This window comes from Magnolia sinica, chromosome 16 (assembly GCF_029962835.1).
Source record: "Magnolia sinica isolate HGM2019 chromosome 16, MsV1, whole genome shotgun sequence".
NCBI classification, from domain to species: domain Eukaryota; kingdom Viridiplantae; phylum Streptophyta; class Magnoliopsida; order Magnoliales; family Magnoliaceae; genus Magnolia; species Magnolia sinica.
The window spans coordinates 29,581,622-29,594,730 of NC_080588.1; the positions used below are offsets into that span (position 1 = coordinate 29,581,622).

At 40.0% G+C, this 13,109-nt stretch overlaps 1 protein-coding gene across 1 annotated transcript in view; it reads right to left on the minus strand.

Moving 5' to 3' along the window:
- LOC131228626 (eukaryotic translation initiation factor 6-2) overlaps positions 1-13,109 on the minus strand; it is a 42,599-nt gene that overhangs the window by 22,983 nt on the left and 6,507 nt on the right. The window contains exons 3-5 of the mRNA XM_058224408.1: positions 12,205-12,301; positions 12,037-12,122; positions 11,910-11,954 (exon numbers count right to left, since the gene is read on the minus strand). Coding sequence (XP_058080391.1) covers positions 11,910-11,954; positions 12,037-12,122; positions 12,205-12,301 — 228 coding nt within the window. The remainder of the gene's footprint in view (positions 1-11,909; positions 11,955-12,036; positions 12,123-12,204; positions 12,302-13,109) is intronic.

Consider the following 13,109-nt stretch of genomic DNA (forward strand, 5'->3'; position numbering starts at 1 on the left):
TCGAACCTTTATCCAACATTTTACACGAAGCTTCCGCAACAACTACGAACAAAAATGGACCTAGCAGGGCCACAAGAAGCCTTGAAGTAGCTGTCAAAGAATTGTTTACCACAATCGAGAACTTAGCATATCTAATACATTCTTGGACCCACATTTTCTACTCTTGCCCACATCCCATCCTGCCCAACATATAATCTAAGAAATCTCAATCAACATGATCATCCGCTTAAAAAGCGACTTGGTAATAATTTAATGCACCCCTTCAACCAAACTTGTAAATCTAAGGGTCTGTTTGGGCAGTGGGATTAGAAGGGATTAGGTGGGATGGGATTCATCTGATCCTGTGCCAATTCCACTCCATGTTTGGTAAGAATGGGAAAGCTTGGAATTACATTAAATGGAATTGCATTGGTCCCGTGCCAATTTCACTCAATGTTTAACAAGTTGTGTAGGTCCCACCATGATGTGTGAGCTATATCCACACCGTCCACCCATTTATCGAGATTATTTTAAAGCATGGGCCAAAAAATCAGATAAATCTAAAGCTCAAGTGGACCCCACCATAGAAAGCAACAGGGATTGAATACTTACCGTTGAAAACTTCTTTGGGGCCACATAAGTTTTAGATCTACCTCATTTTTAGGCTCATGCCATAAAATGAGGTTACAAAACAAATGAACGGTTTAGATATAACACGTGTGTTATTCTCAATAATTTCAAATGATGGTGGGTATATTCATTCAATGTACCACCGTATTATCAACAAAGCATGGCATTAATTTTATCCCATGGTATTAGGGGACAATCCCTGCCATGGGTAATAATTATGTTTTTTGAATCCCATCCCACCTAATCCCTTCTAATCCCATTGCCCAAACAGACCCTAAAGTCCTTAATCTATGTTGCCTCCTCATCTTCAGAGTTACCACTATGAAATTAATATTTAGACCATTGTTCAAAAGCGCACGACTACGGGATTCCATCATATAGCGTATGATGTTAGCCTATGGAGAATCCAACAATCTTGAAATATATATATGTATGTATATATATATATATATATGTATGTATATATATATATATATGTATGTATATATATATATATATATGTATGTATCTTGCCACAAAGCTATCTTAGATCCCACCACCTTGTGAATTACATCCTCTCCGAATGACCTTTAGAGCCGAACTCCCATCTCCTAAGGAAATTGTTGGAAAGAAAGACCATTTCAAGTTGGCCTTCTAAAACTCTAAATTTCATCCTCTCCGAACCACCTCTTAACGAAATTGCTGGAAAGAAAGTTCATTTCAAGTTGGCCTCCTAAAACTCTCTTTAAAATACAACCTTTTCTAGAAGTCCAAAATATAACCTTTTCTAGATAGATACCTCTTTTTCCATCAACTGGCTTTAAAAAAAGAAAATGAAAGAAAGGTTTTACTCCCTTGCTGAGGAAAGTAAAACAATTTCATTCTCTTTTTATGTTTCTCAAACACGGGAAATGTCACATGAAAGGAAAACTATTTGCTTCCCTTAGTTTTCCTTCATTTTCTCACAGCACGAGTAGGAACAATTTCTAATAATTGAGCAACAATTGAGATAGAGAGAGAGAGAGAGACTATATGATGTAGGACGGCCTAATCCAACCTTAAATAAGTATGATATTTGAAAGGGGCAGATTCATGTAATCTTAATAAACAAATAAAATATCAGCCTGCCTTATACATCATAAACACAAGAAAGAAATAAGGTTAATATAATATTGATTACCATCCATCACAAACACGAAATATTGAATCTTAAAATCTAAATTTAGTTGGATCCGGCGAAAGATAGAACTTTCGTCTTGAAATGGGTCCGTCTAACGATCGAAGTGGATTTTCTAATCCAGAAAAATAGGAATTTCCTGGATTGGGAAATCTGGAAAATTAAAAAAAGAATTGGTGGTTCCTCAAATTTAGATTTGGGTGATGGGTTTTATGTGGGGATGAAAATCTTTTGAGATCTAATGATTTAGATAAAAAGAAACAAGATTTGGATTCTAGACCTAAAGATTCTAGGAGAAAAGGAAGAGAATGGGGTTAAAGAAAAGAGTACCTTGAGAAAAGAGAGAAGGAGAAAGAAGTAGACGATGAGAAATCGTTTACCTGGGCCTCACGCCCTCTTCCAATCACTGGAAGTCGAAGACGAAATCGTCAAAAACAAAAAGCTCTCTTTTTTGCCTTTCATAAACATAACATCCATGCTATGGGTTTAGGGCAACCCTTATAAATTCGTAATTACATGAAATTACCAAAATACCCGTACTAAAAAAAGTTTAAATAAAAAAAAGAAATTCGCACAAAATTGTGCACAAATTGTCTCAAAACTTAAATAAGTCAAATGTTCATAAACTAAATGCAAATTGAAAATGCCCGATGGACCCCGATGATAGCGCCGTGAAGGTGGTGTAATGAAGGTGGGCCGTGACGATCCGACGGTCCGATCACACCATCCTCGCGATCCAAAGGTCCAAATGTCTCCTTTAAGCAACTTACACATGTCACGAACACATGTGTAAGGTCTTCAACCTCTAGAGACCCGACTCGTATCCGTCATCTAACTACATTGACACGGCTAACGCACGCCTCCTGTGTTGATATACTTTGAATGGCCTGATGTCCGCATCAACTCCCCTCAGCTGAGAAGATCTTGACTCCGACAAGATAAAACTCTTGTGCTTTTCTAACAAATCTGGATCTAGTCGCTGCAACTCTGTTTCCGATAACCATGTACAGTCGGATGATGGTCTGTTCTTCCACTTCACCAAGTACCTCTGAAATCCACCGTCTCGAGTGGAAACAATTTTCTCATCTACAATTTCTTCTCTTTTCTCATGTATGGTAGGCATAGGTGGTGTGGGTTGGGAAGAAATTGGCCAATGGTTTGGAACAAAATTAGTGTCTATGGGATGGCTTGAACAAGGCATTAGATCCTCCACATTGAATGTTGAATTAATCCCCATGCGAGGTGGAAGATCTATCACATACGCATTGGACCCAATCTTTTCAAAATCTTAAATGGTCCAGCACTGCGTGCTTATGACTTCTTAACAGTACCTTGTGGGAACCGTTCCGACCTCATCCTAACCATTACATAATCACCCTCATTAAATTCTTGAATTCGACGATGGAAGTCAGCTGAAATTTTGTATTGTTCATTACTAGCATTTATCCGCCTCCTAATCTCTGCATGCAACTCATGAATGTGATGGGAAAATGCATCGGCTGACTCTGAGGTCCTCTGGGTGACTGACATAGATAACAAATCTATGGGTAGTCTAGGTTCGTAACTACTAACAATCTCAAATGGACTCATACCCGTAGACCTATTAACTAAACTGTTATATGAAAACTCAACGACTGGCAGGACTAAGGCCGTGTTTGTTAACACTGAATTTTTACACTTAACGCGGAACGGGGAAAATTTTATGTTTAGTGGTGTTTGTTAATGCGTTGTTAATGCGGAAGACGGAAAGCGCTAAGTGGTTTTTCACTGAATTGTTTCAGTGATAGGAGTCCGGCTTAATGGTGAACGCGGAATGCGCTCCGTGATTTTTCATAAAACAAAAATTTATTGCTTCCAAAAGTACTCTTTTCAAGTTACTACGGAAATTTTTTCTTTCCAATTGTTTGCGCAATACAAAATCAACCTTTAACCTGTGAAACTTCTTTATGCCCCACCATAATTTGTGTTTGATCCACACCGTCCATCAACTTTTTTAGATAATTTAAGATGTGATCCAATAAAAGAAGCAGGTCCAATGATTAATTGGACCATAAGGTGGGGATTGAACGTCCACCGTTAAAAACTTCTTGAGAGCTGGAGAAGTTTCAGATCAAGCTAATATTTGTGTTTTCACTTCATCCACGTCTACGTGACCTAATGAATAGGTTGGATGGTAAAAAAACATCACAGTGGGCCATGTAACTTTGATCTCTTTGAACCGTTCGTACAAGGGACGCGGACTGCGTAATACCCCCGCCCATCCCTAGCTCCGAACGGGCAGTTCTGTGGGCGGGCCCACCGTGATGCATCTATACATCCAAACCCTCTATCCCTTTTCTCATATTATTTTAAGGCATCAAAACAAAAATGAGGCAAATCCAACGATCAAATGGACCACATCACAGATGACTCTTGCATTTAATGCAACTGGCGCATTTTAATGCAACCAAGATTATTATTTGTTGTGGTCCACTTAAGCGTTGGATTTGCCTCATTTTTGTGTTCATGCCTTAAAATAATCTGAGAAAATGGATTTATGGTTTGGATGTACATATACATCAGGGTGGGCCCACCCACAGAACTGCCCGTTCGGAGCCAGGGACGGGCGGGGGTAGTACGCAGTCCGCGTCCTCGTTAAACATGGCACCGGCCAGTGGCTACTCCCACTACCACCAGAGTGGTTGTGGTCAGTGCTCTGTGGGCCCTACCATGATGTATGTGTTTCATCCATGCCATCCATCTATTTTTTCAGATCATTTCATGGTATGGGACAAAAAATTAGGTATATCAAAATCTCAAGTGGGCCACATTACAGGAAACAGTGTTGAATGAGCGTCGACCATTAAAAACCTTTTGGGGGCCATAAAAATTTTGGATAAAGCTGACTTTGTTTCTTCCCTTCATCTGGGCCTGTATGACCTGATAAAAAGATTGAATTTCAAATAAACAGTACAGTGGGCCTTAGGAGGATTTTAATGATGCATATCCAATCATTATTGTTTTCCTATGGTGTGGTCCACCTGAGATTTATATCCCTCTAATTTTTGGAATTTCAATTCCCTGTTGGGTATGGACCGTTGATTAATTTGTTTTGTAACTGACTGGTTGATGCCCTCTAATTGAAGTGTTAGGATTTTCAAACGTGGGCTTTTATTGGCTTTGATGCCAACATCGGGTCCAATTTGAATGAAATGATAGAAATAGGAGTAGTCCAGCCCATGAGCTTAGGACTCAAGTCCACATGAAGGAATCAATCGATTTTCCGTGTGGTACACCGGGCGCGGATTGGATGGACGTGGATTTCCTGTGAAAGCCGTTCACAGGAAGTTCCAGCGTAAGGATGCTGGGTGGGGCCACCACCATGTTTTTAGGAAATATACTCCGTTCATTTGTTTTGCAAGCTAATTTTAGTACAAGCTACAAAAAAGAGGTGGATCCAAGACTCGAGTGGGTCACATGAGAGGAAACAGTAGCTATATAACGCTAACGATCATTGAGCTCTGAGTTGTACGAACGGTTTAAAGGAGATCAAAGTTGGCGGGAAATCTGCATCAGGTGTAAAACATTTCCAAACAAGAGATAGGGGCAAATGTGTCAAATTAACATATTTCAGACATTTCAGATGTTTGTTAACAAACAGATTGTTTCAAATTCAGTACTTAATTTTCAGACTTTAGCCATAATTATCAAACAAGTTTTTTGACTCAGATTTCAGATTCAGGCTTCAGATTTCATATTCAGCTTCAGATTTCAGATTCAGGCTTCAGATTTCAGATTTAACAAACGGGACCTACGTCCCAAGTTTTAATGTGTTCACCCACCAAACATCGTAGTAGATTTCCGAGACTTCGATTCACAACCTCAGTTTGGCCATCAGTTTGAGGATGGTAGGCAGACGAGAACTGGAGTCTCGTACCCATCATATGTCATCATGTCTTCCAAAAATAACTGGTCAACTGGACATCCCTGTCAGACACTATGGTCTTAGGCAAACCATGTAATCGAACCACCCCCTCAAAGAAAATCTTAGCTATGTTGGACGCATCTGAGGTTTTAGAACAAGGGAGAAAGTGGGCCATTTTTGAGAAACGGTCCACAACCACAAAAATGGAATCGTGCTTTTTAATTGTCTTGGAAAGTCCAAGCACGAAATCTATACTGATGTCTTGCCACGGTGCGTGTGGCACTGGCAATGGCGTGTACAATCCAGTATTCTGCTTCTTCTGTTTTGCTAGTTGACATGTTCGACATTGCCCTAAAATTTTGGCTATGTCTTGCTTGAGACTTGGCCAATAAAACCAATCCTCCACTAGGGCGATGGTCTTATCTTGACCAAAATGGCCAGCAATACCTCCAGCATGAAGCTCTCAAACAAGGAAATCACAGAGGGAAGTGCGGGGAATACAAAGTCGGTCTCCTTTGAAAAGGAAACCATCTTTCAGCACGAACTCACCCGAACTATGCTGGGCACCTAAGAGTGACACGTATGCTCCCCCAAAATCTGGGCACATGGGATACTCGTTTGTCAATTGCTCAAACTCGACAACTTCTACACTCAAGGAGTTGAGCAATGTTACTCTCCTACTAAGGGCATCGGCTGGTTTGTTCTCGATCATGGCTTTATGTTTCAGGACAAATGAATATTCCTAAAGAAACGCTGCCCACTTGGCATGCCTTGGGTTAAGCTTCTTTTGGGAATTCAAATACCTCAAAGCCTCGTGATCAAAAAACAAGACAAATTCTTGCAGTAAAAGATAATGACGCCAATGACGTAGCGATTGCACTACCGCATAAAATTCTTTGTCATAGGTGGAATACTTTTGTTTTACCTCATTCAGTTTCTCACTGAAATAGGCAACTGGATGACCCTCTTGGCTTAGTACTCATATACCTACACCTGAAGCATCACACGCTACTTCAAAGACTTTAGAAAAATCTGAAAGACGCATGACGGGAGCCTCTATCATCTTGCCCTTATTATCTTTGAATGCCTTAGCTGCGGCCTTAGACCATATGAACTCTCCATTTTTAATACAATCAGTAATGGGAGCCATAATAGTGCTAAACCCTCGAATGAATCGACGATAAAATGTGGCTAAGCCATAAAAGCTTCTCACTTCATGCATGTTCTGTGGTTCAGGCCAATCAACTATGGGCTTGACTTTATCTGGATCCGCTCGCATCCCTACAGACGACAATATGAACCCTACGAAGACAACCCCATCAAACAGGAACGAACATTTCTTAAGGTTCGCACATAACCTCTCCGCCCTCAGGACACTACAGACCTGCCTCAAGTGGTCGAGATGCAGCTCTTTAGTGGTACAATATATGAGTATGTCATCAAAATAAACTACTAAAAACTTCCCTATAAAAGGTTTCAAAACCTGGGTCATCACACACATAAAAGTACTGGGTGCATTAGTCAAGCCAAAGGGCATGACCAACCACTTGTACAACCCATCCTTCGTCTTGAAGGCTGTCTTCCACTCATCTCCAGGGCGTATGCGTATCTGGTGATACCCGCTCTTGATGTCTATCTTGGAAAAAAAAATGGTGGATCTGGCCATCATGTCTAACATATCATCAAGCCTCGGTATCGGAAACCGATACTTGATCGTGATCTTATTAATGGCCCTACTATCCACACACATCCGCCACGTACCATCTTTCTTAGGCGTTAATAGCGCTGGTATGGCACACAGACTCATGCTCTCACGGATGAAACATTTTTGCAGGAGCTCATTTACCTGTCTATTCAACTCTGCATGCTCTGCAGGATTCATCCTGTAATGAGGAAGGTTCGATAAAGTAGACCCCGGGACGAAATCAATGGCATGCGGGATATCCTGCGTAGGTAGAAGCTCATCTGGTAAATCCTCAGGGAATACATCACTGTACTCCTCAAGAACCGAAGTCACCTCAGGGGGTAACTCTACATGAACCTCGGGTGTAACACCGTCGAATCATCATCTGTCTCTTTCTCAAACTCTTTTGCATTTATGATATGTAGAGACTTCGGAATAGATTTCCTCGCATCCTTCCTTGACTCACTCGTTTTCACATCCCTAGCCTTATCCATGTGGCTCTTGGGTGGCAACGGATTAATCTTGATTTGCTTGCCCTCATGCGTGAATGTACACACATTTGAGCGACCAAAAATCGTGACATCTCTATCGTATAACCACGGCCTCCCTAGAATGATGTGACCTACATCCATAGGTAAAACATCACACCACAACATGCCTTTATATGAACCGATTTGGATGGGGACTAAACACTGCTGGGACACAGGCATAGAAGACGTGTCAACCCAAGAAACCCTGTAGGGTTGAGGGTGAGGGATGGGCTTCAAACCCAAACGAGTGATTGTGCTAGCTGAGACCACATTGGTGCAACTACCACTATCCACGATGACTTTGTAATTTTTGTCACCGCTCTTAATAAACGTGTAGAAAATTGTGCTTCTGCGCCAATCATCACTCTCCTTGGCCTGCGCCAAAGCACATCTAGCTACAGCTAGTGGTGCAGTCTCTGGTTCTTCTTCTTCATAATCACTAGCACCTATCTCTAGGTGATATTCCTCAACTTCATAATCACCCATGTCATCCGCATATCCCACGAGTCTTTGCCGTGCACTGGTATTCGAAATGACCTGTACCTCCGCACTCATAACATCTCAAGTGACTACCACTGCCAGGTTTAGCACCAAGGACACCTTTGCCCTTATCATCCTTAGGCTTAGGCGGTGCACTACCCTACGCCCTAAGCTGAATTCCAATGTTAGGTTTGGCTCCCTGAAAACCAGATCTAACAATAGAGTCTCGGGACTCAAAGCGCCTCGTGACAAGAGACTTTAGGTAAAGCTCCAACTCCTGTACAACTTGGTAAGCCTGATCCAAGTCACCCACTGCATAGGTCATAAGCTCACGCTGCAAATCCATGCGAAGACCCACCTTGAAACGCGCCAGCGTCACTAAGGGATCCTCCTAAATATCACACCGCATCTTATACTCAAATTTTGCAATGTAATCTGCAATCGACATAGATCCTTGGCGTAATGCTTACCATTGATCTAGGAGCTTTTGACAGTAAGAGAGAGGAAGATATTTTTCCTTTAATAACTCTTTCATCTCTACCCAATGCGCGACTAGGACACCTCCTGATCTCTCAATCCCACACTCCGTATTTGTCCAAAATAATTTAGCTTGACCCACAAGTTTCATCTTTGCAAACCGCACTTGTCGGTTCTCAGACATCTCATACCATTCGAAATAATGGTCCATATCCACTAATCAATTAAGGAATGCTTTTGGGTCAAGACGCCCATCAAAACTAGGAGCATCTACTTTAACACTCTTTAAGACTCTCTCATCGACATCATAACGGTCTTGATACTCGACAGTGGGCTGCAGATATCGCGCCCCTCCACGTCCTACCCCTTGGCCACGTGCTCCACGACCTCTATCATGATTTCATACCCGTTCCTCAACTACTCCCCCTACGTGAGACTATTCATCCCCTCCAATGTCGGAGATTCTCTTAGGGACGCTTCTATTTGATCCATAAGAGTATTCGTGTTCCTAGATTGTGCCTCAATGGAGGCCAAATGTTGGTTGATCGTGTTCATCATCTCAGTCAACTGTTCCATACTGAAAATCAGGTGTAGACCAAATCCTCTACCAGTCCAAGTGGGCATACACAATAAGACTCAACTTAGGTTTCCTAAAACACAACGCAAAGAGATTGTTTTGACACAAGACTATGGACATCGACGATCCTAACTTTTAGAATGATGCAAATGTGGAAAAATTCAGATCTAGACTTCTTCTTTTTTATGCAAATCTAAAAATTTCAGATCTAGACTCTATATGCGATGCATGAAACCCTAGAAAAAATAATAATAATAAATAAAAATCTAGACTCTTGATAACTCGATCTAAGACGACCCAATGCAAGAACCTAAGCTCTCATACCAAAATTGATGTAGGACGGCCTAATCCAACCTTAAATGAGTATGATATTTGAAATGGGCAGATTCATGCAATCTTAATAAACAAATAAAATATCAGCCTGCCTTGTACATCATAAACACAAGAAAGAAATAAGGTTAATATAATATTGATTATGGCCATCCATCACAAACACGAAGTATTGAATCTTAAAATCTGAATTTAGTTGGATCCGGCGAAAGATAGAACTTTCGTCTTGCAATAGGTCCATCTAACGATCCAAGTGGATTTTCTAATTCGGAAAATAGGAATTTTCTGGATTGGAAAATCTGGAAAATTCAGAAAAGAATTGGTGGTTCTTCAAATTTAGATTTGGGTGATGGGTTTTATGTGGGGATGAAAATCTTTTGAGATCTAATGATTTAGATAAAAAGAAACAAGATTTGGATTCTAGATCTAAAGATTCTAAGAGAAAATGAAGAGAATGGGGTTAAAGAAAAGAGTACCTTGAGAAAAGAGAGAAGGAGAAAGAAGTAGAGGATAAGAAATCGTTTACTTGGGCCTCACGCCCTCTTCCAATCACTAGAAGTCGAAGACGAAATCGTCAGAAGCAAAAAGCTCTCTTTTTTTTTCTTTCATAAACATAACATCTATGCTATGGGTTTAGGGTAACCCTTATAAATTCGTAATTACATAAAATTACCAAAATACCCCTACTAAAAAAAGTTTCAAAAAAAAAGAAATTCACACAAATTGTCTCAAAACTTAAATAAGTCAAATGTTCATAAACTAAATGCAAATTGAAAATGCCCGATGGGCCCCGATGATAGCGCCGTAAAGGTAGTGTAATGAAGGTGGGCCGTGAAGATCTAACGGTCCGATCACACCATCCTCGCGATCCAAACGTCCAAATGTCTCCTTTAAGCAACTTACACATGTCACGAACACGTGTAAGGTCTTCAACCTCTAGAGACCTGACTTGTATCCGTCATCTAACCACATTGACACGGCAAACGCACGCCTCTTGCGTTGATATACTTTGAATGGCCTGATGTCCGCATCACTATATGCTTATCAACATAGAAACATACAAAAGTCTCCGGGATTTTGTTTCGCATTCAACGAAGAACCTCTCATTTTGTTACAAGTATTTCAAAATGGAAGTCCTCCAAATAGAAAGCACATGAATTAAAATGTAACAAAACCAGTGTCTTCGGTAGCACTCCTGGCATAGCGCGTAGTGTACTACATTGCGTAGCGTAGCTAAAACACTACATAGCGTATGATGGTAGCGTAAGCTACAGAGCATGTAATGTATGATACAGAAAATCCCCTGTTTTTTTTAGTTTTTCTTCGATGCTAGTTCAATACCTATTTTAAAATGGTGGTGACTCATCCCCATCACACATGGCACTACATTAGATCAATCTGGACCATTTAAATTGTGGTCCATTTCGTGGATAGAGCACTTAGATCAATCCAACCATCCAAATTGTGGTCCATATATGTGAATTTGTGATGTTTCAATAAATAACTAAATAAGAGGTCACACTTAGAGATGTCTGAAAGCAAAGAGACTGATTTTACATGGAAATATGTGGTTGACGATCCAGATTCACAATTAAAAAAATTTAAAAAAAATTTAAAAAAAAACTCATAGGAATTATGCATTTTGTAAATTTTATCATATTTTTCTATTATTTTAATTAAAAAATATTAAGCATCATGTAGCTTACGCTATACGCTATGGGGCCAAACGCTACGGTATATGCTACGCGCTATTTAAAACATTGAACAAAACTATAATCTATCTATGGATTCGAACTCAGATTTGTGGTTCATTAATCACTCACAATGAAAGAGAGAGAGAGAGAGAGAGAGAGAGAGAGAGAGAGAGAGAGACCATGGGACCACCAATTTAGTAAAAAAGCAAAACTATCCAGAATTCGTATCACGTCCGGAAAAGAACTACTTGCATCTTTCGAAGTATTTAGAAGTGGAAGTCCTCCAAATAAAAGCACAAGAAACAACAATGTACACAAACTATCTACATGTAGAATGGAGACTCGGATTTTATGGTTCAGTAGCCACTCACAATAAAACCATATCAAGCATGGAAAATATTACCAACTGAATATAAGAGGAAAAAACAAAAGCTTCAACGATTAAATATTACTTGAGGAAAAAGTTACCTTGGTCAGTGGTAGTGTGGGGCAAGAGGAGCCCATTCTTGTTTCCTGCCGCAAGGAGTGATAACAGTGAGATGTGTGGCAAAAATAAAAACTTTTTTACCTTTGAAAGTGCTCTTAAAATACTGACCAGCACATAGACGTCCGATTATTCGGGTGCCTGCTATGGAGGTTTTTACTACAGGGATGACATCTGCTAGCTCAGATTCAAATGTGCTGGGAAGACTCAAAAAACAATCAGTATCTTCTAAATACACCACTGAATGCACAATCTTAATTGTAGCTCCAATGAACTTACCTATAGAAATTTTCGGATCCTCCAATTGCCACCAAACAATATGCATTTGTCAACTTTGAGAATACCCCAACTTCACAAGAATTCTCAAACTGAATTCCTGCACAGATTTACAAGAAAAGTTTCTTGTGTCAGAAGTCTGAGTTTCTGGTATCACTGGACGAGAGCATCATTGACTCTAGAGCAAAGATCAGGCTAATGTGTAGCAACTACGTGTTTTATTTATTTCATCAAATAGTCATTATCTTGGTTTAAATAAGGAGTCATGCAGGTTTGTCAGCAACTTGAAATAGGGTAAGACAATGTTAGTTGTTACTAAGTTGGGGGATGGTCTCCATTTTAAGAAGGTTTAGTGTCTTTTGGGAAAACCAAAATATTACAGCTACTCCTTGGTTACATAGCTGTAGATTCTTGATTAGGCAATGTCTCCTATGAGCAAAATTCTCAAGAAAAAAAAAGGTCTAGTTTTAATTATCTCCACTAAAGGAGTTCTAAGTTGAGTCATCTGGATGAGGGTTGCTTGGTTCGAAGTTTATAATGCGTCAAATTATCATAATTAGGGTAACTTCAAGGTTATAAACAGATGCTTTTACAAAAGTGGGTAGATTTAACAAATGCATTCAGTTCTCTGCTCTGAATAGGTTTGGTATGTGTGGCCCCTTATGATATAAACCACAAATCTTTTTGGTTTTTTGTCTTTTCGTAAATTATCTTAATACAAGAGGAAGTATGTGCTTTTACTGGTGAATAACTTCAATGTTACAAAAGCTGCTTCCACTAAGGGGGTTGAGTATTGCATCTCGTGCTCTCTTATGAGTAGGTTTGAAATGTGCCGCCCCTCTTCTAGACAGAAACCAACGATGTTTCATTTTTCTTGTCTGTGAATTATCTTGCTAAAAGAGGAAGTC